The 24,299-nt window shown below is 45.8% G+C and overlaps 2 protein-coding genes across 5 annotated transcripts in view; one reads left to right on the forward strand and one right to left on the reverse strand.

Annotated features, from left to right (window-relative positions):
• LONRF3 (LON peptidase N-terminal domain and ring finger 3) overlaps positions 1 to 2,837 on the reverse strand; it is a 37,200-nt gene extending 34,363 nt beyond the window's left edge. For 2 of the 4 annotated variants that reach the window (XM_032475776.1, XM_032475774.1), the window contains exon 1: positions 1,450 to 2,834. In XM_032475776.1, coding sequence (XP_032331667.1) covers positions 1,450 to 2,248 — 799 coding nt within the window. In that variant the 5' untranslated portion in view covers positions 2,249 to 2,834. Of the gene's footprint in view, positions 1 to 1,449 lie in introns of all 4 variants that reach the window. The other 2 variants (XM_032475777.1, XM_032475775.1) reach the window with 2 other exon arrangements.
• A 323-nt stretch (positions 2,838 to 3,160) lies between these two features.
• LOC116661895 lies at positions 3,161 to 10,930 on the forward strand. The gene is made up of 3 exons (XM_032474727.1): positions 3,161 to 3,463; positions 8,961 to 9,129; positions 10,680 to 10,930. Exons 1-3 carry the CDS (start codon positions 3,245 to 3,247, stop codon positions 10,928 to 10,930), a joined length of 639 nt encoding a protein of 212 aa, XP_032330618.1. The 5' UTR covers positions 3,161 to 3,244.
• The last annotated feature ends 13,369 nt before the right edge of the window (positions 10,931 to 24,299 follow it).

A 24,299-nucleotide genomic window follows, 5' to 3' on the forward strand; every position in this document is an offset into this window, starting at 1 on the left:
ACGCCCGCCTGGTGGCAGCTCACAGAATGCTTTGCTTGGACACAGGGGGTGAAGGGTGGAGGAGTCCCCCTCTCCCTTAGCTGCCAGTCTTCCCCAGTCAGCCCTCGTCCCATCCCACCCCCATTACCTGTTGCAAGCTCGGGTGGAGATTCAATATGTAGAGATTCCAGCCCACCCCCTCCTCCACCCATCGTAGTCAGGCTCAGGACACCCTCGGATCCCAGAGCCCTGTCTGCCCAGCCCCGTCACCTCCTCCCCGGCACGCTTCGCCAGACACTGCGCCCGCCGCCGTGCTCCTGGCAGCCGGCCCGAGCTGGGCAATTCCAGAGGCTCGGCGGCCACTTCCTGGGTCCGAACGTGGGGGGTCGGGGGGAGGGAGTCGGTCGCTGAGGGAACTCAGGCTCCCTAGTGCGGCCAGAGGCCTGGGGCTACCCACATTGCCCTTGAAGCCGCAAAGCCCACCATTTCTCCCCAGGAGGCCAGGAAAGCGGGACAGAGGCGGGTCCCCTTCGCAGCCAGCCTACGGTTCCCGGGGATCCCTGAGCCTTCGCTCGGCCGGTCGCCCTCTGGACTGGCGAGCTGGGGTTCGAGGCGAGGGCGCAGGCTGCGGGCGGGAGGAGGGCCATCTATTTCAGCCGAGGATCGTGTGATAGGAAGCGGTGACAATGAGTCACAGGGCAGCGGGGCGCGAGCGCTCCCCCCACCCCGCCCGCACACGCTCGCGGGATGGTTTCCGAGGCGAGCGTGGCCCACTTCGGTTACCTCAGCCGTTACACAATCCCGCCCGCCCGCGCGGAGGAGGGGCCGCCCGGCCCGGGCCGCTCGCGGCCCTTATGCAACCAGTGCTCTCCTGACCTAATTCCACGCCGGACCCACCCCACCGGGAGCCGTGGCCCCGGAAGGGACAACTCCTGGCCGCCCCGGCAACCCCAGGCCGGGTGGGAGCGGCAGACGCAGGCGCCGACCGAACATCCCTGGCTGGCGGGAGCCCAGCGGCCCCGGCGCGAAAGCGGGAAGGGTGCGAAGTTCCCCTTCTGGCCCGCAAGGTGCGAGCAGGTTGTAAGAGGGGCCCAGGCGTGCAGAGGCAGAAGGAGAAGGCGAGCCCGAGAAGCAGAGATGGTGACACCGAGCAAGAGACAGTGACAAAGATGCGGGGGGCGAGAAAAAGAGAAACAGTGACACAAACAGAAACAGGGACTGAGAAACGCAGAAACACACAAGGTAACAGGAGACAGAAAGACAAAGAGCAGGGAGATAGACAGATCCAGAGAAAGGGCGGTGAATTGGTAGAGACTGAGAAAAAGTCGGAGACGGAACTCCAGAACCCCCCTCCCCAACTCCGGTCGCGGTCCATCCCCCGGTCCGCGCGCCCTCCTCCGCCCGGGTCCACCCCCCAGCTCCCCGCGGGGCTCGTCCCCCGTCCCAGCCCTGGCGGCACGGTGGGCTCACCCAGCCTAACTGCCTCGTTGTACTTGAGCAGCGCCGCCTCCACCTGGCGCTCGCGGTACAGCCGGTTGCCCTCGTGCCGGAGTTGCGACGCCCGTGCGGGGCCCGGGAACAACTTGCCGAGGAGGCCGCTGAGCACCACGTTGACCCGTAGCGGCGGCGGCGCCTGCTGCCCAGCCCGCCGGGCCCCGCGCGCCCGTCCGGTGGCCACCATCAACGCGGAGAGCTTGACCCCGCACAGCGCACAGCGCCGGTCGGCTGCCCGTCCGCGTTCCAGGCACAGTTTACAAAAGGTGTGGCCGCAGGACAAGGACACGGGGTCTGAGAGAAATCCATGGCACTTCCGGCACTTGAAGCCGTCCCACACCTCGGTGGTCTCGGCGGCCGTCGCCGCCCCTGCCTCTTCCGCCGCAACCGCGCGGCTCCCGTCCGTGGGCGCCGGCGCCTCGCCTTGCGGGACGTTCTCGGCCAGGCAGCGCACCAGCTGCTCCAGCTGCTCGGCCACCAGCTGCTGCCGCTCCGAGAGCTGTCGGTACACCTCGAGGGCTTCCCGGAGGCGCCCCCCAGACGCCAGGGCGTCGGCCTGCGTGAGCAGGACTTTGCACTCCGGCGTCGAAGCCCTTGGAGGCTGCTCTTGCTCCGGCGGCCGCGTCAGTAGAGGTGCGGGGCCTTCTGTAGCCGCCTCCGGGTGGGGACCCTTGTTTCCGCGGGCCGCTGATGCATCCGGCTCTGCCAGATCTAAGTTATTGCTGCCGAGCTCAGCCGGCAAGCTCAGCATCTGTCCAGTCTGAAAGGAATCCATAGGGAGAGGGACACGCGCGAGGAAGAGGCGTCTAGGGTCCGGGAACGTGGAGCAGGGAACAGCGGCTGGAGGGAATCAGGGCTGTCACGGCCGCCGCTATGCCGTGCGCCGGTCCCAGTCGCGCCTCCGCGAGCTCCATGCCGGCCGCCCCGCGCCGCCTAATAACTGTCTTGTCTCAGCAAAGTGTTATATAAAACGGCACCACGTGACGCGCCGCCACGCCGCTCATTGGCCAGCGGCGGGGCGATTGTTACAAAACCAGACAGTTTTGTAACAGTGTTGCGCTTGCTTCTTTTGGCTTCGCTTTTCTTGGCTTCTTTTTGAGGTTGTTTGTGTTTACACTCTGCCTTATTTGCCCCTCGCAATGTGGTTCCTTTTTGGAAGAGGGGGAGAGAAAAAAAAAAAAAAACAGAGTCTTCTCCTGGGCTTCTCCGTCTCCAAACCCTATTCCAGCCTACCTCCAAACCCGCCAGCAGTTTGCTAACAGGTCCCCTCTGCCAGCCGCTCACTAGCTGACCCCTTCCCTCTCCCCGCCCCAAGAGGCCGGCACCTCGAGGCGCGCAGTCCGCTAGGTCTTTGGGGACGTCAGAGGCTCGCCCTCCCGGGGCGACGGCGGCTGTCTTCGAAGGGAAGCGGGCTGATAGGGTCCCAGGGAAGCCCCCAACCCCGGTCCCGGTCCCGGCTCCTCACACACCGAGTCCCTGACCACCTTCCCCGGGGAGTCCCCCAAAGGTAGTAAGTGCGGTCATCCAAGTGCTCTTGGTCTCCCGTGCCCTGAGCGACTCAGAGCAGCGGGCCCGCCGGGCTCAGCAGTTGGGCGGCGCTCGCTGAGCAGAGAGGGACGAGCGGAGAAGATGCGCTCGCCGGCTCGGGCCCGGAGGAGGCGCCCCGCGCGCCCGGCTTCCTCACCTCTTTCTCCTCCAATTCTGGAGCCTGCACTGGGGCGGCGGCCGGCGCCCCACCAGAGACGCACCCGGCCCTGGGGGCCACTGACCAATGGGCGCGGCCGCGAGAACAAGGCCTGCTGGGGTCAGTGGGTACTCCCGGGACGTGAGAGAACGGCGGGCGGAAGACAGGAACCCAGAGCACCGCTCGGGAGAACGTCCGCGGGTCCCGGAGCACTCGAGCCGCCGGCCCAGCTGTTTCCAGGTTCGCAGGTCCAGAGTGGAGTTCCGACCCTGGTGTGTCACAGTGGAGGGCTTCGCACGAGCCGCGGTAATGGCTAGGGGCCTCGAGGGTGCCTCGCTTATTTCCAGTGGGAAGGCCAGTGGGAGCCGCCCACACTATGTCTCCCTCCCACCCTGACACGTTGGAAGGGAACCACACGCACAAATAAGCAGACAAGCTTAGAGACCTAAAGGAATAACACATTTCCCCCAGGGTCGCGCTGCTCTGAGCAGGGAGGTGGGGTCTGGGCTTGCCTCTGGCTCAGTGGGCCTCCAGAGTTGGTTGGCTCTGGGTAGCACCTGGAGCTGTGCCCAGGGCAGGGGACCTACAATGGGCTCCTACTGTGGCCATTTCTTAGGTGAGTGACCTTTGACAAGTGATTTAAACTCTGGGAGCCATCGTCTTGGCTTCTGAACCAGTGTCAAGAATGACAAATTATGTTTCAGAGCTGGGAACCACAGGCTCGCTCGGCTGTGTGTGTCCCTTTAGGTTGTTAATCCCCCTTGAGTCGGCGCCAAGGTCTCAGAGAACAAGTACTGTGCAACGATCCCTAGAGCCTCCCTCTGAGGCAGGATATGGGGAGAGGGTCAGAGGGGAGAAGGGACAAAGGCACGTAGGGGAAAGAGACAAAGAAAAGAAATAGAGGAACTCAGGACGTAGCCAGGAAGGCACAAATAGGAAGACTTGGCTTGCAGCTCTGGCTTTGTCACAACTTACTGGGAGACTTTGGGCAAGCCCTCTCACAAGGTCTTTGTTTGACAAGGTCTTCGTCCTGATGCCCAAGGTTCTCTCCAGCTCAAACCTTGAGTGGCTTCTATCCTAAGACTAGACGTCATGATACCCAGCTCAGTTACTTAAGTATAAAAGACTAGCCCAGATGCTGTGGGAGGTGGTGGCTTGGACAAGGGGGTGAAGTCAGCAGTAGTAGTGGAAGGGCAAGGGTGGCTGGGTGGCAGTCCTCTTCATCAGGGGCAGGCCCTGAGCGAGATTTTGAAGCTAGGGAAGTCAGGAGACCAGTCAAGAGGTGGAGGAGAGGGCTATGCCAGGCATTTAGGGAGAAGCCGGGGTTCCTGCTGACTTGCTAAGAACAGATTAGATCTTTAGCTTTTTAAACTTACATAGTTATCAAAGGAATAAAGCCAACTACAAAATAAGAATTAACGGATTGCGGTAATCCAATCATAAAGGACAGGCAAGTGTGCTTACACATATTTGTGCTTAATTCTTAAATGTATTTTCTTTTTTAATTTTTAATTTTTTGGTGGGGGGAGGTAATTAGGTTTATTTGTTTATTTGTTATTTAGAGGAGGTACTGGGGACTAAACCCAGGACCTCATGCATGCTAAGCATGCGCCCTACTGCTTGAGCTATACCCTCCCCTCTACATTGCATTTTCAAATCAGGAATGCCTGTAGGATAACACCAAATGGGTTTCTATTAAATACTGGAAAATACGACCACAGTACTTTTCTTTCCTTCTTTATTTAAACAAACATTACATTGATATTCATTTGTGGACCAACTCATAAATCTACTTAAAACTTCTTCCCCTCTGCCCTTCATAATTGAAGCTCCCTAGAAGGCGGGGAGAGGAGAAATTGATGACACTTTTTCAGACACACATATTCCCTTTCGAGGGCCAACCGGGTTTTTCAAACCTCCATTTATTTTGCTAGTATCCCCTCCTGGCTAAGATTAACCAGGAAAGAGAGCAAGAGTTGATCTGCCCCTCCTTTCCAAATGACTACAGCAAGTTTTCTAACTGGGCTCTGAGGAAGCTCTCTGGGGCCCAGAGGAGACAGCAGACAGGGCTCAACTCCAACTCCTCTCAACCAGGGCAACCTTGCATCCACCTGTTTCATGTAGTGAGCTCTGGGGTATGATTTCATTGAAGAAAGGCTTTCTCGTCCTTAAAATAAAAAAGTTTGAAAACTGTGGCGATTTTCATCTCTTTTAACATATTTGTTAAGCATCTTCTACGTACTGTTCCAGGTACTGGAGATAGCTCAAAGCAGCATTTGGCTCCCAGGTCCTCCCTTCCATATGGTAGCACATCTTTTCCACACACATTCTTGTCCTGGCCTCCCAGGTCGACTAGAGGGCAAGGACTAGTGTTTTAAGTCTTTTGTCTCCTCAGGGACAGTATTTGAACAGATCGTACTGAACATTGCAGTGGACATTCTGGCCCTAGATGGGATTGTGCAGAGGGACAAGAGGAAATCCAGCTGGAATATGTCATACCTTTGCCCTGGGTCATTCACAGAGAGAGTGGGCATGCAGATAATTAAGTGCTGACAATCCTTTACTTGGGAAGGGCTAGTAACAGCTCTGGGGTGGAAGAATCCAGTCAAAGCCAGGGAGCCAAGGTGAGGAATCAGCGACCTTCCCCGCCCCCAGCCACTCACAGGCTATTCATGGCTGCTTGGTCAAAGCATTTACTGGTTCTTTACTTGAGTTTTTCATTTTATAAATTGGGGGTGACCCATCAATTATGCAGTCCTTATAGGAAAAATGTAAGGCAGGGTGGGCATTAAAGACATTGACATGAAAGAAGCTGCTTTGGCTATCTAGAGTAGCCAAAATCCAGAGCTAAAAGAAACTTCACAGATCAGCCCTGATTTCACAAATGAGGGAATTGCGGGCTAGAGAAGGCAAGCGACTTGCTGCAGGTCACAATGGGAGTTTGTGACACAGCCAAGATTGGAAGCTAGGGCTCTTGCCTCTTTGTTTAAAGTTCTTTCCATGTGGCCAGAAAGCTTCCAAAGGACACGGAATGTCTCCCCCCACAATAAGAAATTATTTCAGATTTCCAAATCAGAAGAGTTGCAATTCAACACGTATTTATTGAACAGGTACTAGGTGCTAATGGAGCTGGTGTTTGTGGGGCAATAAGAGAAGGATATGATATAGTTTTTAATCTTCCAGTAGCTAACTGAGAAGACAAGAGGCAAAGATTTGAAACAGTTAAGTAAAAATAACAAGCAGTATGTGAGAAGTGCCAAAATTGGGGGAACAGTGAGTCCAAGGGAGAGCTCAAAGGAGACAGACTGCAATGCTTCCCATCTCGTGGCAAAGGTACCTTTAAGTTGGGTTGGAGAGGATTTAAATAGAAAAATTAAAGACCACCCTGCTGCTCAACTCAAGGGGGTTCCCTTCACACTGGGGGCCATGTGGCCAGGAGACAGGAAGAGAAATCCAAGTAAGCCAGGTTGGTCAAGGCCCAGGAATTTGTATTTTTAAAGGCCACCCATGTGATTATTATGCTCAGCCAGGTTTGAAGTTCACCCGTGTAAAGGAGAATGCAAAACAGATTGGAGAAGGGCACCCTGATCCTCTCCCTAGCTCATCCTCAGTTTCTCTGGGGGAGGAGGGTACCAATAATTCTTGTCCACATTTTACTGAAGGGAAAACTGAGGGTGCAGAGCCTTTCAATGGTGTGCTCAAGGTCATTCACTAAGTAGTGGGGGCTTGGTTTCCTGCCCAACAGCAGAAACGGAAAGATCACAATATACCATCCCAAGGAAGATTTTGCTTCATTTCTCTGCAAGACAAGTCAGACCCGCTTGGCTAGCCAGAGTTTGTTGCCCAGAGTACAGAAAGGAGCATGTCTCTGGCGCTGCCAGGTGTATGGGACAGCGCCCAGGCGAGGTTAGTCGCTGGGAGCTCGGAGTTCTAACTTTGCTGTGTGACTCAGCCCAAGCCACTTCCCCTCTCTCTTTGTCTGTCCTTCACCTATTAATAACGATGCCCAACGTCACTGTTGGGAGAGCGACCAGTGATGGAAAGTGCACAGCGCAGTTAGTCCCGATGTGATTCCTGGGAACAGAAGGGATCCGCAGCCATCTGCCGACTGTTGGGAGTGAAATGTGTGCCGGCTGCCTGTGGAGCAGAGGCACTTTCTTCCCAGGAGGAGAGCGAGCAAACTGGGGGCAGTCTGGTCTTAGGAGGAAAAAGAAAAAAAAAGCAGGTTATCTGGAGGGAAGGCAACAAACATTCATCAGAAGGAAATGTTCTGAAGACTTCGGCAGGACTGAGAAATAGTTAAAATCAAACTCTTTTATAAATTCTGGCAAAATATACATGATGTAGAATTTACCATTTTAGCTATTTTAGGTATACAGTTTAGAGGTATTAGGTACATTCACATTATTATGCAACCATTACCACATCCATCTCCAGAACTTTTTTCATCTTGCAAAACCGAAACTCTGTCTCCATTAAACACCAGCTCCCCATTCTCTACTCCATCCAGCCCTGGCAATCATTGTTCTTTCTCTCTGAATTTGACAACCCCCAGTATCTCAAATAAGTGGAATCATACGGTATTTGTCCTTTCATGACTGGCTTATTTCACTTAGTATTATAACCTCAGTGTTCATTCATGTTGTAGTGTGTGTCAGAATTTTCTTCCTTTTAAAGGCCAAATAATATTCCATTATATGGATGTATATTTTGCTTATCCATTCATCCATCAGTGGACACTTGGATTGCTTCCACATTTTGGCTATTGTAAATAACACTGCTATAAACATGAGTATACAAATATCTCTTCCAGACTCTGCTTTCACGTCTTTTGGATATATACCCAGAAGTAGAATTGCTGGATGTATAGTAATTCTATTTTTAATTTTTTTGAGGAACCACCATACTGTTTACCACAGCAGCTGCATGATTTTACATTCCTACCAGGAATGTATAAGGGTTCTAATTTCTCCATATCCTCACCAACACTTGTTATTTTCTGTTGTTTTCTTTTTATGATAGCCATGCTAATTGGTGAGAAGTGACATATCATTGTGGTTTTGATTTGCATTTCCCTAATGATTAGTGATCTGACCATCTTTCATGTGCTTACTGGCCATTTGTATATCTTCTTTGGAGAAACGTCTATTAAGTCCTTTGCCCATTTTTAAATCAGGTTTTTTGTTGTTTTCTTGTTGAGTTTTAAGAGTTCTTTATATATGCTTGTTATTAATCCCCTATCAGATATTTGATTTGCAAATATTTTCGCCCATTCTGTGGGTTGCTGTTCACTCTGCTGATCCTGAATCACTCTGTTGATCACTCTGTTGATCCTGATCTAAAGGCTTTGGCAGAACTGAGAGATGGTTTTAATCAGGGTTTGGATCATGAACTTTAAAGTATGTGGATTCAAAATCTAGCTATTTGATATTGGGCATGCTACTTAATCTCTTTGAGCCTGCCTTACTTTTTTCATCTGAAAAATGGGGATAATGCTTATAATAGAATCTAGCTTGTAAGATCACTCTAATGAAGAGTAAATCAGATCACACATCTAAAATCCCAGCACAGAATCTAGCCCAGGTGAAACATTCAGTAAGTGGTAGCCCTTTTTAGTATTGGACATAAGAAGGAATCAGAATGATGTAATTGAAATGTGACATTCATTATTATCAAATGGGAGTGTAGGACAACAATGTTAAATAACCAACCTGAACACAGTAATATTACATAATACTCATGGACACTGGCATAGCAACTTGCAGTTTACAAAGCATTTGAACACATATCATTCATTCAACAGGCTCTGCTGGAAACAATGAGGACACAGTCCTGCAGAACTGAGTGGAAGAAACCAACAAGGGAAAAGGCAGCTTCAATCAGAGTGATAAGTGCTAAGAAGACAGAAGCATGGGGTGCTTGGGGCACACAGAGGAGGAGCAATTCGGACAAGGGGCAGGAGGATTTCCCAGGTGGGTGGTATGGACACGGAATTCTGCAAGACTACAGGGTTGGGGGAAGAAAGTGGTGCTGGAAGGGGCTGAGTGTCTTAGCTAGAGGAAAAACCTACTGCAAAGGCTGGAACTCTCTCTCACCTCCAATGAGGCTGGCTCACTGGGGAATGGCTACCAGTTTATTATGTCTGGAGCCTGGAACTTAAGAGAGAGAAGTGTGACTTAAGCCTGGAGAGGCAGGCGGGTGCCAGACCATGAAGGGCCTTGTAGACCAGAGCAAGGACTTTGGATTCTCTCCTGAGAGTAATAAGAAGCTATTGAAGGCCTGTAAGCAGATTTGTGATGTAACCAGCTTTGCCTTTTAGAAAGATCTCTGACTGCACTGCATAGAATGGAATGAAAAGGACACAGCCTGGGGCAGACCAGGTAGAAAGATGAACTAAAGAAGGAACAGTGAGGACAGAGAGAAGTGGAGGGTTCAAGAGACATTTAGGATAAAATGGATGACCTCAGTTGACTGGAAATAACTCAGGTATTAGCATCATTCCTTCATTTGAGATGGGCAACAGAGGCTGAGGAGGGTTCAATGATTTGTACAAGGTCCCAGAGTTGGAAAGAATCCAATCAGGACTCTCTTGTCTTTCCACCCTGACATCTCCTGTTCACTCCTCCAGAATATGCTGTCAGATGAGTTCCTAGATCTTTTTGCGTAAATCCCCTTTCAGGGACTCAAGTCTTGTTTCCCCACTGACTGTTTTGCAGCATATAATCACTTCAGAGGGACTTGATCTCGGTTTTTAATTGGTTGTCAATATCCTTAGGCTTTGCACCTTTGAGCTTCAAGACATTATTTTCCTTTCGTTCTACTTAGGGTTTAAACAGCAGCCTGGAAGCAAACTCTTCCATCCCAGGGAGGCTCAAATGAACAGTCCAGGGCTCAGAAAGAGTGAGCCCAAGTCATAGGCTTGACCACTAATTAGCTGTGGGATAGAATGAGTCTATAAACTCCTAGGTGAAAACGCAGAGGAAGAGAACAAATGAATGCATTTTTCACTTGGATTCAACAACTTTAGAATCTCTTAAAATAAGTATACCTTCAAGCTGTCAATAACGACTCTCCCATGAATCTGTTTGGCAAAGTGGGTTTCAGACCCCATAAGATGCTCATAGATGTTAGGGATTTCCCTGAAAGTCGACCGCTTGCTCACCAGGGAGTATGTCCCTGCTCTGTAGTTGCTGAGCACCGTTATCAGACTTAAACTGTCAACCAATATGCTTGGGTATGTTTGGTTTTCTGTCACACTTGTACTCCTAAAACTCTCTCCCTCTTCCCCTTTCTTTTTTTGGTGGGGGTAGGGGAAGTGTAAGTCTCTGAGTTATATAAGCTGCAGGAAGAGATAAAATGAACAAAGAAGGTGAATGGACAGTTTACTGAAAAGCCCCACCACCTACTGTGAGTATCCTGAGGCGTGGAGGAGACAGTGAAGGAGCAGTATCTCTCCTGAACGGCAGGGCCCTGCACCTGGAGGGTGAGATAGCAGTATTATTCTTGCTTCAAACCCCACAAGCTAGGCAGCCTGTGAATGACCAGGGACCTCTGGCGGTACCAACTTGTCCGGGACCAGGACCAGAGCCCGGCAGGGCTGCAGCTCCTGATCAACAGGAAGGATGGAGCCCTGACACTCCACCCTGCTCCCAGGGGCTGGGCTCCAGGTCACAGGCCTGTGCAGTGACCCCCTTGCGATGTGGAGGCAAGGTCAAGTCCAAAGACTCCGGCACTCCTGAGGGCCCTCTGCCCCTCCTGTGGCTCCACGAATAGCAGGAGGTGCTGGGCTTGAGGACCCTGTGCTCTTCACCCCAGGGCATTCGGTTCCTGGAGGGAGATGGCACCCCTGTGTGGGTGCTTCTCTCTAGTGAGCACCCACAGCCCAGTCTGGCTGTGACACGGTGGACCAGGAGGCCAGCAACAGGACAAATCAGTCCCTGTGTGTGTGGAGGGGGTGATGTGTGGCAGGGCCACCTGGGAGCGAAGTCCCTCATTGTCCCCGACATCACAGCACCATGATCCACAGGAGCAGAAACCTCACGGGAGGCCTGACAGAGGAGCTAAAGGGAGACAGGAAGAGGGATGGGAAGGCCCTTTGTGGACAGTGGGCCCTGGGCAGGTAGAAGAGAAACACCATTGACAGTGAGTGATTCCAGAGCCCTTGTGATTCTGTCAGCAAACACCCACCTGTGCAAAGACACCATGGGTGTCACAAACTTGAAGAAGGTCTGCACCGTCCCCCTAAAGGGCCTGTGCTTTTCTAGGAGAGTCAGACAAGGTCCACACATATCAGCACAATCAGGAGAGCCTGTGGGGGTGGGGGTTGGGGAGCAGATACGGAAGAGAAGGTTTGCTGGAGGCAGTGAGTTTGGGGCCAGGCTGTAAAGGAGAGCTCTGGGCTGGTCTTCAGGGAGTGTGCCCTGCCATGCCTGATGTGAAGCAGAAACCTCTTCTGGCTGTGGTGGCCTTGGGTCCTTCCCCCTGCCCCAGCCTGACCCTGATGAGCTGTCTACAAAGGGAAAGGACGTGGCCACTTCTGCTGACTGACAGAGGGAGTGGGGAGCGGAAAGAGAGAGCCTTTCCCTAAGGAAATCTGTCATCATCGTCAAGTGTCTTCCCCTCTAGACCATGAACTAGGACAAGCCACGAGTCTTAGGCACCTGTGAACCCCTAGCTCTTAGCACAACTCCCAGTATATAGTAGGTGCTCAGTACATGCTCAGTGAATGACTGAATAGCTAGAGTCTGGAACATTTGTATTGTAATTTCATGTGGATAACCCAGCTTTTCAGGACCTGGGAAGATACTTGTTTTCCAATAAACAACTGTCTGCCTCGGAGCATTTGACTTTGCAGTAGGCAAAGGAGCTGCCCTGTTAGTCATCCTCCTCACCACAGGACTTCCACCAAATCCCCCAGGTCTGCCCTCTGGCCAGGACAGCATCCCCTTTCCTCCCCAGGCTTTTTCACAGCCAAGGACCCTCTGAGGCCTTGTGTACACTTTAACGTATGCCCTGTGGTGACAATGTCCTGCCTTTACCGCCCCACCCAGTCAGGGGATGCTGTCATCTTTTGAAACTCAAGTTCTCCCTCCTCTCAGAAGCCCTTCCTAAGAAAAGCCTGTGTACTGTGACCCCTCCTGAATCTCTTGCCTGCACAGTTGAGTGAGTCACTCATTATGTTACAGGTAAACACACCTGAGTCACAGAGATGCTTCATGTGCAGCCTTCTCTCCTGAATAGCTGGTGAGCCCCTTGTTGCCAGAGATGGCAGCACTTGCTTCTCTGCCCCCAGGAATGTCTCCCAAAAGGCAATGCACAATGCCATGCCGGAAATACTTGCTGGTTGTGGGGCAGACTCTGGGTTGAGGACACTGATCTGATAGTTCAGAGAACCAAGTCAGATAGAGTTTATATATTTTGTCCTGTTTTTATTTTTCCAGTTGTTTCAAGTGAGATGGTAAATCCAGCCCCTGTTACTTGGTCAGAAGTAGAAATTGTGCAAAGTCTTATTAAGTAGAAAGCTTTATCTAAACCCCAGAATGGCCTCTCCAAAAAGAAAGAAAAGAGAGAAGGCATGAAGGAGCAAAGGCGGGGTGGGCCTGGCATTTGTGGTGCCAAACAGCAGAGACAAGACTGGTGCGGTCAGCATGTGGTTGAAGCCATCAGATACACAATGCTCCAAGGTACGAGAAGAAAATGTACCATTCTCTCCATATTAAGGTATGATATATACATACAAAAGACTATTTTCTTAGATTCAGAAAGTCACTGGTACTGGCTAATGTTGTGTAATTGTTCATTTTCTCATATCTTATCCTGTAGTTGGGAGAAATACAAAAGGATGGAGAAAAAAGAAAGAATCTGTTCTTTAGTCTTTTATGGTTTTTTGTTGCTGCTGTTGTTCTTTAGAAGCCCAGGGGAATTTATCAACACCGATATTGAAAGTTCATCCCTCAAAAGTGGTATCCATTGATATAAGACTTTTATCCTACCTTCTACATATATATTTGCCAGTGTTTGTTCAAGTTAAAAATAAAAGGTTGTTTTAGATAAATAGCTAGAGTATAAACAGATTTCTTTTTAGGTAAATAACACCAAGTGCAGTCTTTCCTTATGTTGTTTGATTTTATTTTGGCCCACCTTACCTTCTTTGAAAGCCTTCACTTTCTATTTTTGGGTAAGCTTATTTTGAATCCCTTTATTGGTATCTATTATAAATTAAAATGTCAAGTTAAAGTGATTTTTGTAAAGATAGAGATGGACATCAAGCCTCTGGAATCTTCTTACTAAATATGTGGTCCATATATCAACAGCATCAATGACACCTGAAAGCTCTGTAGATTTGCAGAATCTCCAGCCGCCCTTGACTTGCACAATCACATTTTCACAAGGTTCCCAGGCAATTCCTATGTACATTAAATTTTTAGATGCATGCTGCTCTAGAAAGCACCATTATCAAAGGAAACCCAAGGGATGATCTGGGTTTGCCTAGAGGCCCATATAATGTTGAAGAGCTTAGGCCTAGATTTTCGTTTAGAAGACAATATGGGAAGATGCTGGGCTTCACCTAAGGTAGGACCAGGCTTAACTCAGCAGTTTGGGACTACCACAGGTAATCTGAACAGGACAGAAAGGATTGGGCTGGGGTGGAGACTAAAATTCACAGTGGCTGGGACACAAAGACCTAGAGAGGCAAAGACTGAGTGGTGGCAGTAGAAAAATGAATAAGGGAAAAGCTAATTCCAGAGGATACAAATATTATAATATCATTTATATAGATCTTAAGAACATGTAATGTCATACAGTTACTATATTTTATAGTGTGGAGCCATATATGGGGATAATACACATAAATGTAGTATATGTATGTATGTATATATGTACCTCTATATATGTATATATATATATATAGAGAGAGAGAGAGAGACATGTATGGGAAAAATAGCACATTGAGGAAAGTGGTTACCTCTGGGAAGGTGTATTAGTTATCATGTGGTGTTACAAATTACCCCCAAACTTAGATGCTGTAACATATATTTTCAGAAATCCAGGCATGGCTTAGCTGGGTCTTCTGCTTCAGGGCCCCTCATAAGACTGCATTCAAGGTGTTGGCCAGGGATGCAGCCTCATCTGAAAGCTCTATTAGGAAGGATCTGCTTCCACATTCACTCACACGGTTCTTGACAGGATTCCGTTTTTTTGCAGGCTGTTGGACAAAGGATTCAGTTCGTCATAAGCTGTTGGCTGCAGGCCTCCTTGAGTCTCTGTCACATTGGTCTCCCCATAGAGCATCACACAACATGGCAGCAGGCTTCGTCAGAGCAAGTAAGAGGGCAAGAGAGAGTGGCAGCAGGATGGAAGTCACCATCTTTTGTAACCTAATCACAGAAGTGACATCCCATCACCTTTGTCGTAGTCTATACATTAGAATCCACTTAGTCCAGCCCACACTCAAGGGGAGGGCGTGAATTCGAGAAGATGGGGCTCATTGAGGGTCACCTTTGAAAGCTGCTAGTCACAAGCAGGAGGTGTTAATAAAAGAGAACTCTAGGGTGTGGGTACATAGGGGCTTCAACTATATCTGCAATGCTTATTTCTTAAGCTGGGTGGTGAACACATGGATATTTATTGTAATGTTTTATATGCCTTTTTTTAAGGTCTGAAATATTTCCTAATAAAGAAAAAAGAGAAAATTTTTAAAGTTAAGTGGGCCTAATCTCTGAATCTAAGGAAAAAAGGATAAGGGGGTAGTTGTTCAGAAAAGGAGAGAGATGGGGAAGGGCCCAGGGGTTTGATGGTTGATAGCCTTGTTTCTGCTTTTAGTTAAGGCTTCCTAGATGCTCTTTGGTTAGCACTAATGGCTTCTTCTCCTATATTATACAGTAGCAATCTCATAATTTGTCTTAAATTAATATCATGTACGTGTGTTTGTGTGTGTGTCTGTTTATTCCCCCTCCCACAGGAATTGTCAGGTTCTAGAAGGTTCATAACTTATAGGATTTTATTTATCTTTCTATCCTATATCACCTAGCTCTGTGCTTTACATATAATAGGTACTCAATAAATGTTTGCCAAACTGAGGTGGACTTAATGCTGCCCCACCTCATTTTGGCATTTGTGTTAACACTTTAAAGTGCATTATATCTTAGTATTCATTAAGGCCATAACCACAGGGTGAAACAGAAGGCATAACACCCTCTGTTACCATTACAAAACAAAGCAAGAAAAGTAAGTAGTTACCCATATAATGTGGTGAGGTATCACAAAAAATGTCTCCCAAATAATATATTTCTCATCATGGAGCCGGCTTTTCCTTTACTGCATAATCCTTTCTTTAGGTAAAGGGATTATTTCTAGGCGATCTCGGTTAAAATATAAATAATCTTCAAATGGAAGCTCTATCAACCATAGCACAATACTTCTTAATCTTTGTGGGGATACTGACCTCTTTAAGAATTTGAAGAAATCTGTGGACACTCCCCACTTCAAATGCATAACATTTTATAATATTGAGTAGGATTCATGAACTCCCTAGAGAAACTTCTGCTCTTGCTCTGCAAAAGATCAAATTAGGTCACTGAGGGAACAAATCACTACTCCTGGATGTTTTAAGGTTGAGGGACCATAAAGGAGGGAAAGTGATTGGGAAGTGGGAGCACAGCCTGCAGAGGGGGAATTTCAATGCAGAAAGGACTTGGGCAACAAACCTACAGCCAGCATAGTACTCAATGGTGAAAAACTCAAAAGCTTCCCACTAAAATCTGGGACAAGACAAGGATGCCCACTATCACCACTCCTATTCAACATAGTCTTGGAAGTCTTAGCCACAGCAATCAGGCAAGAGACAGAAATAAAAGGGATCCAAACTGGAAAAGAAGAGATAAAAGTGTCACTATATGCAGACGACATGTTACTATATATAGAAAACCCTAAGAGGTCCACACAAAAACTACTAGAACTAATCGAAGAATTCAGCAAGGTAGCAGGTTACAAGATTAACGTTCAAAAATCAGTTGCATTTCTTTACACTAATGATGAATCAACAGAAAAAGAAAGTAAAGAAGCAATCCCTTTTAAAATAGCACCCAAAGTAATAAAATACCCAGGAATAAATCTAACCAAGGAGGTGAAAGACTTATACATGGAAAACTATAAACCATTGATGAAGGAAATTAAAGAAGACTTTAGAAAATGGAAAGATATCCCATGCTCCTTCCTGGATTGGAAGAATCAATACTGTTAAAATGGTCATACTGCCCAAGGCAATCTACAGATTTAATGCAATCCCTAGCAAATTACCCAGGACATATTTCACAGAACTAGAACAAATCATAATAAAATTTATATGGAACCACAAAAGACCTAGAGTTGCCAAAGCATTACCGAAGAAAAAGAAAGAGGCTGGAGGAATAACTCTCCCAGATTTCAGACAATACTATAGAGCTACAGTCATCAAGACAGCATAGTATTGGTACAAAAACAGACATATGGACCAGTGAAACAGAATAGAGAGCCCAGAAATGAACCCACAAACTTTTGGTCAACTCATCTTCGACAAAGGAGGCAAGAATATACAATGGAATAAAGATAGTCTCTTCAGCAAATGGTGTTGGGAAAACTGGACAGCAGCATGTAAATCAATGAAGCTAGAACATTCCCTTACACCATACACAAAAGTAAACTCAAAGTGGATCAAAGACTTAAACATAAGACAAGATATAATAAACCTCCTAGAAGAAAACAGGCAAACCATTATCTGACATACATCTGAAAAATGTTCTCCTAGGACAGTCTACTCAAGCAATAGAAATAAAAGCAAGATAAACAAATGGGACCTAATTAAACTTAGAAGCTTCTGCACAGCAAAGGAAACCATAAGTAAAACAAAACGACAACCTATGGAATGGGAGAACATTTTTGCAAAAGATGAAACCGACAAAGGCGTGATCTCCAGAATATATAAGTGGCTCATACGACTTAATGAGAAAAAAATACCCAATCCAAAAATGGGCAGAAGACCTAAACAAGCAATTTTCCAAAGAAGAAATACAAATGATCAATAGGCACATGAAAAAATGCTCAGTATCACTAATCATCAGAGAAATGCAAATCAAAACTACAATGAGGTATCACCTCACACCAGTCAGAACGGCCATCATTCAAAGGTCCACAAATGACAAATGCTGGAGAGGCTGTGGAGAAAGGGGAACCCTCCTACACTGCTGGTGGGAATGCAGGTTGGTGCAGCCACTGTGGAAAACAGTATGGAGATTCCTTAAAAGACTAGGAATAGACTTAACATATGACCCAGGAATCCCACTCCTGGGCATATATCCAGAAGGAACCCTACTTCAAAAAGACACCTGCACCCCAATGTTCATAGCAGCACTATTTACAATATCCAAGACATGGAAACAGCCTGAAAGTCCATCAACAGATGACTGGATAAAGAAGTGGTGGTATATTTATACAATGGAATACTATTCAGCCATAAAAACCGACAACATAACGCCATTTGCAGCAACATGGATGTCCCCAGAGAATGTCATTCTAAGTGAAGTAAGCCAGAAAGAGAAAGAAAAATACCATATGAGATCGCTCATATGTGGAATCTAAAAATAACAAAAAACAAACAAAGCATAAATACAAAACAGAAATAGACTCATAGACATAGAATACAAACTTGTGGTTGCCAGGGGGAGGGGGATGGGAAGGGACAGACTGGGAGTTCGAAATTTGTAGATACTGACAGGCATATGTAGAATAGATAAACAAGATTATACTGTATAGCACAGGGAAATATATACAAGATCTTGTGGTAGCTCACAGCGAAAAAGAATGTGACAATGAATATATATATATTCATGTATAACTGAAAAATTGTGCTCTACACTGGAAATTGACACAACATTGTAAACTGATTATAACTCAATTTTTAAAAATGTAAAAAAAAGAAAGAAAGAAAGGACTTGGGCAGCCCTGAGGCAGCATCATGACCAACGGTGCCTGGGTCTAGGGACCCAAGGGGTAGGGAGGCAAGGGGCTCTCAAGGTAGGGGGTCAGGATGCCCTGAGAGCTTGTGAAAGAACAACGTAATTCAAATTGCCCTCAATGTTTACCTTGGAGTTTTTTTTTCTGATGTTAAGAAGTGTGAAAGGGATGGTAGTAGCTGGAGATGGTGAACAATTCTCTTTCAGAGCTCTTAAGAAGTTCCAGGTGAGGTTGGAAACTCTAAGCATCATTATTAGTGTCCAGAAAGGGCATTAATCATACACATGCTCAGAATGCACATTTCCTTCCCAACACTGATGTACTTTATGGCTGCTCTATTCACGATTCATGTAGCAGAACAAAAATTTTCATTTTAGGACAAACTGTTAATAGCCTTTAGGGGAAAATGAAGATGACAGCTGTGTGCTCGTTCTGTACAACTCAGAATGGGATCTTGCCCATTCCCCAAATAGAAATTACAAACTTTAAGCAGAGAATTCAGTTCAACTAAGCAAACCTGGAATGAATGCCAAGTACAGCACACGGCTCCAGTTAGCAGTGCCATATTCTCTCTCCCTTTCTTAAGAAAACATGTCTGTGGCTCCATCACAGGTCACTTCTGAAGAACTGGCATGCTAACCTCAACTTTTGCTCTTGTGAAAGAGAAACCTTTCAATCCATACCTTACCCCTGCTTGCCTCTTCGGCCCAGGAGCACAGAACATGCCATGTTGGAAAGCTTGCAGGCCCATGCTGTTTCCTCTTTGTAATTACTTTAATTCCCCCAAATAATCCCTTGACTTCTTTGAACTTCTTGGAAGAGAAACTGAAAAGATGAGTAGAGGGTAGAAACACATATAACCACATTGTTTCATACTATGCTTATTACCTCAAGCCCATTTTCTTCACAAAGTGAAGCTTTTGCAGAATTCATAAAGGAAGGCCTTTAAGCCATCTCTGAAAAGGTTTTAAAGTACTTCTTCAAGGTTCCCAGAAACAGGATTTACCAAATGTTCAAAAATAATTACGATGAATCACACTCGTGAAGAAACAGTTTTCTGTCTTTATTACAAAGTTATTTTTAAAGTGTTTCTTCGTGAATCATGCAAAATAACTGATTGCAAAATAAACTGTCATCTTCATGACTATTTCTGAGAGAGGGAAACTCTGGGTTAAAAAAGGCTACCAATATTTTAATTGAAAAAACTATCTCCTGCACAGTAAAAGAAATGATAGTCATGAAACAATGTGCTCCCCAAGTGGAAATTATATCATTATTTAATCTTATTTTTCCTCAATTCTGATGCAACTTTAATCCATAGTAAACTTCTAAATTATCTTGCTAAAATGGCAAATCCTTCCAGATTATTCAATTCTTTCAGGATCATAGCAACATTGTATCTGAGTTTTTGAAACTGGAACCAATTTTTTTTAAAGAGAGACATATTGATGATAGTCTGTGAATTCTCTGTCCAAACTGGTTTCTATTCACTGAATACTTTCACAGGCATTGACACTGCATACCAGGCCTACGTTTAAAAAAAAATGGAAGTATTTTAGTCAAAAAGTGTGATCTCTACTCTCAGGTCCTTCTGTTCTCATCACTACCATGAATAACAAGCATCTGGTCGATCTGACACTCTTAATTCTCAGGACACAATGTTCTGAATGGAGTGGAGGGCATTTGGTGCTTACAGAACTGTACTGAGATGCTCTTGCCACTAGACCCTTCCCACGTCAGGTTTCCTCCTATCATGACAGCTGGCACTTCCAAGAGCACACATCCAGTTGTATTATACATGTCTATGTTTCCCATTAGACTGTGAACTTTCTGAAAGCAGGGATATGCCTTTTTTTTCAGTATTATCTTTAGAGTTTTCTAACACAGTGCCTCAAACACTGTTATGATGATGAAGATAATGATGATAATAACAACTTTTATTGAACACTTACTATGCACCAGGCCCTGTATTCTAAGCACTTTATGTGATTAATTCAACTAATCTTCACAATGACCCTGTGTGGGAGGTATACCATGCCCATTTTACAAACAAGGAAAGAAAAGATGGAGTAACTTGTCCAACAAGACTCTACAGGTTACTTAGTTGCAAAGGCAGGATTTGAACCCAAACAGTTCAGCTCCAGAGTAATGCTCTTAACCTCTAAACATCATGCTCTGCTCCCTAGAGTAGGTGTTCAATCATTTTCAAGACAAATATTTGTTTGATTTTTCTCTAAACACGTATTGTACCTTAAACACATAAATGAACATAGTCTTTTAAAGGTACTGTCCTGGGAAGCTTCTATTGCTCAAAACCTTTTGCAAATCCTTCTTTGGAACTGTTTTCAGAGCCATTTTATGAATCATGGAAGAAAAGTAGTCAATACATTGTGATCACAGCTCATTTTTAAATAAAGACAGTGTTATTCAGCTTGATGAATACTTTTATTTGCCCGACATGTTTCTGAATAACAGTTGTTTGCCAAAAATCACATTCTCCATTAAAAGAAGAAACATTTGCTCTTGCTGACAATGGTCCAAAAATATGACGCAGAGACATTTTTCTTTTTTTTTTAATTGAAGTACAGTTGATTTATAACGTTTGTGTTAGTTTCAGGTATACAGCAAAGTGATTCAGTCATATATATATTCTTTTTCAGATTCTTTGCCATTATAGGTTATTAGAAGATTGAGTATAGTTCCCTGTGCTATACAGCTATACAGTAGGTCCTTGTTGGTTATCTATTTTATATATAGTAGTATGCATATGCTAATCCCAAACTCCAAATTTATCCCTATCCCCTTTCCCCTTGGGTAACTGTAAGTTTGTTTTCTATGTCTGTGAGTCTATTTCTGTTTAATAAATAAGCTAATTTGTGTCATTTTTTTCAGATTCCACGTGTAAGTGATACCATATGATATTTGTCTTTCTCTGATTTACTTCACTTAGTATGATAATCTCTAGTTCCATCCATGTCGCTGCAAATGGCATTATTTCATTCTTTTTTATGGCTGAGTAGTATTCCAGTGTGTGTGTGTGTGTGTGTGTGTGTGTGTATACACACCACATCTTTATCCATTCATCTGTCAATGGACATTTAGGTTGCTTCTATGTCTTGGCTATTGTAAACAGTGCTGCTTTGAACATTGAGGTGAGTGAATTTTTTTGAATTAGAGTTTTCTCTGGATATATGCCTAGGAGTGGGATTGCTGGATCACATGGTAACTTTATTTTTAGTTTTTTAAGGAATCTCCATAATGTCCTCCATAGTGGCTGCACCAACATTCCCACCAACAGTGTAGGAGGTTCCTTTTTCTCCATATCCTCTCCAGCGTTTATGATTTGTAGACTTTTTAATGATAGCCATTCTGACCAGCATGAGGTGATACCTCATTGTAGTTTTGATTTGCTTTAGAGATATTTTTTAATTAACAAACATTTACTGAGCAACTGCTTGGCCCCACAGATACAAAGTCAAAGAAGACATCTTCCCTAACTTCAGGGAGCACTCAGCCAGGTTAAGGGGGACAGACAATCCAGTGTGACAAATGCTCTGACAGATGTAAGCACAGGATCCTCAGGGAAAGGGCATCAAATCCAGATTTGAGAGAGAGGGCTGGCTTCCTGAAGGAGGAGGTGACATCTAATTTCAGTCCCAAAAGACAAGTAGTTGTGGCCACATCAATAGAAAAGGGGCTCAGACTCTCAAGATGGCTACACTCACTGGGAGGTTATGTCTTTGGATTGGTACGTCCTCTCAGGCTTATTTTTAGAAGATAATAATCCTATCACTTTATGTTCACACCTGGTACTCAAGTTGTTTTTACTTTTCAATGAAACCTGGAAACATTTGTCAATGGCATTTGAAAGCTGCCTAATTTTAAATATGTTTGAGTGTTGTTTTGCTTTTGGTGCTCAGCCATTTACAATTCTTCAAGTTTCCCTGAAGAATTCTGCTGATGGGATAAACAGAAAACAAATCAATATACTAAGGAAGTCACTGTTACCATAATCTGTTTGTGTATCGTGGGCACATGATGATGATTTGTTTAACAAATGAAGGAATGAGAAGATCCTTAATACTGAGTCTCCCTAACTGAAACAAAATACTTTGTTTCCTTCATGTCCTGTGAACCAAGGCAGGACAGGAAAACCCACACAGGGAGGGAAATGGTTGTTCTGGCAGAAGCTTATACTTTTCTCAATATATCAACTTGGAGGACAGTAGCTTTCAACTATGAGCAGTGGGAGATTCAGCAATCCAAGAAGGGGTCTGCTTCTGTGGCTTACCTGCCCTTATAAACCAAACAACCCTGGGGTCACACAAAACTGTCCTTAAAGAAGGGAAAGGGGGCTTGGGAGGTGGGTAATTACTGTCCAACATGGGTGGGCTCAGTGCTTAGAGGGAATGAGAGGTGGAGGAAAGTGCTGCCTCTGCCCTGGCTGCAGGCTGAGGCCAGAGTTTGAAGGCTCTCTTCTCTGGAGTCCTTATCCGCTAGGTGGCCTGCCCGTAACGCTGTGGAATTGTGAAGGAGAGCAAGATAAAGGACACAATGAGGGAGCTCACAGGGAGTATGGGATGCTACCTGGGAAGAACAGACATATTTGAGAGTGAAATGATCTTGGGTAGGGGACACACTGGGCGCTCAAGAGGAAGGAACACCTGGTAGGCACAAGGCACCAAAACAAACTTGATCTGTCTGGAGCTGGGCCCAGTGAGCTCAAAAAGTAAAGGGCAAGAGATGGTAGGAAGGAAAAGATATCTGCCCACGTACCATTTATTTCCTCATTTCGACATGAGCTGTTTAGAGAACTGTGAGAGAAAGCTGAAGGAGCTCCCGAATAGAAAGTAATACAGTTCCTGCCTTCAAGCAGTTCCAAGGGATTCTGAGGCCGCGCAGAACTTCCGTCTTGTTGCTAAGACATAGAACAGTGAGAGAAATGGCACAACTGTCTCTAGACAAGCCACACCTCTGCCCCAGCACTACCATCCCTGGGGGCAGAAGGTGAGATCCATCTTCTCTGGAAAGTTCCCTTTCAGTCGTATAAATATACTTCTTTAAGAAGCTGCAGAATCAGAGTTTTCAAGCATGGCCTGGAAATCCTCGGATTCTAAAATCAACTCCAAAGATGAGGGAACATTTGAAGAACATTTCCCCAAATCTTGACATACCTGTGGGTCTCACAAATGCAGGAATATTCTTTCAAAAGATTTTCCTATATGTTCCAAGTACATTGGAAAATAAAAAGTTAAATTTGTATTCAAATTTTCAATAACTTACTGTGATGGTTAATTTTATGTGTCAACTTGACTGGGCTAAGGGGTGCCCAGATTAAACATCATTTCTGGGCCCGTCTTGAGGGTGTTTCCAGATGAGATTGCCATTTGAATTGGTGGTCTCAGTGAAGCAGACTGCCCTCTCCAACGTGGTAAGCATCATTCAGTCCACTGAGGGCCTGAATAGAACACAAGGCAGAAGGAAGAATTCACCCCTTTGGTTTCTTGTCTGCCTGACTGAGCTGGAACATTGATCTCCTGCCCTTGGACTGAGATTTACACCACTGGCCTCCCTGGTTCTCAGGCCTTCGGACTTGGGTTGGAATCATACCACTGGCTTTCCTGGGTCTCCAGTTTGCTGATGACAGATCTTGGGACTTCTCACTTCCATAATCATGTGAACCAATTCCTCATTAGATTATATTACACACACACACACACACACACACCCCTATCTGTCTATCTCTCCTATTGGTTCTGTTTCTCTGGAGTACCCTGACTAATACATTTACCTATTGTATAAAGTGTTATTCAAACTTTTTTTTCTTATAAGGAGTTGAATTCATTTTGCAAACAAATTTCACAGAGAATAGCCACACGTAAAACATAAAACAGCAGCTCTGACTAGAGTGAGGCCCAAAGCTTCTACTTCTCAGTTCTTTCATCCATTCTCTAAGGAGACCCACAAAACACCACATTCTGCAAAATGCAGTTTAAAAACTACCAATGTAAAAATATTTTCTATGAAATCATTGATTTATCAAATTATCAGAAAACAAAATAGGAACCTTTAAAAACTTTGCTGCTTTGAGTAACATGTAAGAATATTTACATGACATAGTCAACTTTCAATTTTCCACCCAAAAAAGGGA

This window comes from Camelus ferus, chromosome X, assembly GCF_009834535.1.
Source record: "Camelus ferus isolate YT-003-E chromosome X, BCGSAC_Cfer_1.0, whole genome shotgun sequence".
NCBI classification, from domain to species: domain Eukaryota; kingdom Metazoa; phylum Chordata; class Mammalia; order Artiodactyla; family Camelidae; genus Camelus; species Camelus ferus.

What these genes read in the sequence shown, in the direction of transcription:
- LOC116661895 (XM_032474727.1), top strand. Translation starts at nt 3,245, where the DNA reads ATGGGCGCGGCCGCGAGAACAAGGCCTGCTGGGGTCAGTGGGTACTCC. An exon ending in AGGGCTTCGCACGAGCCGCG is followed by an intron (nt 3,464 to 8,960) that starts GTAATGGCTAGG and finishes TTCATTCAACAG; the next exon opens with GCTCTGCTGGAAACAATGAG. An exon ending in GGGGCAGGAGGATTTCCCAG is followed by an intron (nt 9,130 to 10,679) that starts GTGGGTGGTATG and finishes AAACCCCACAAG; the next exon opens with CTAGGCAGCCTGTGAATGAC.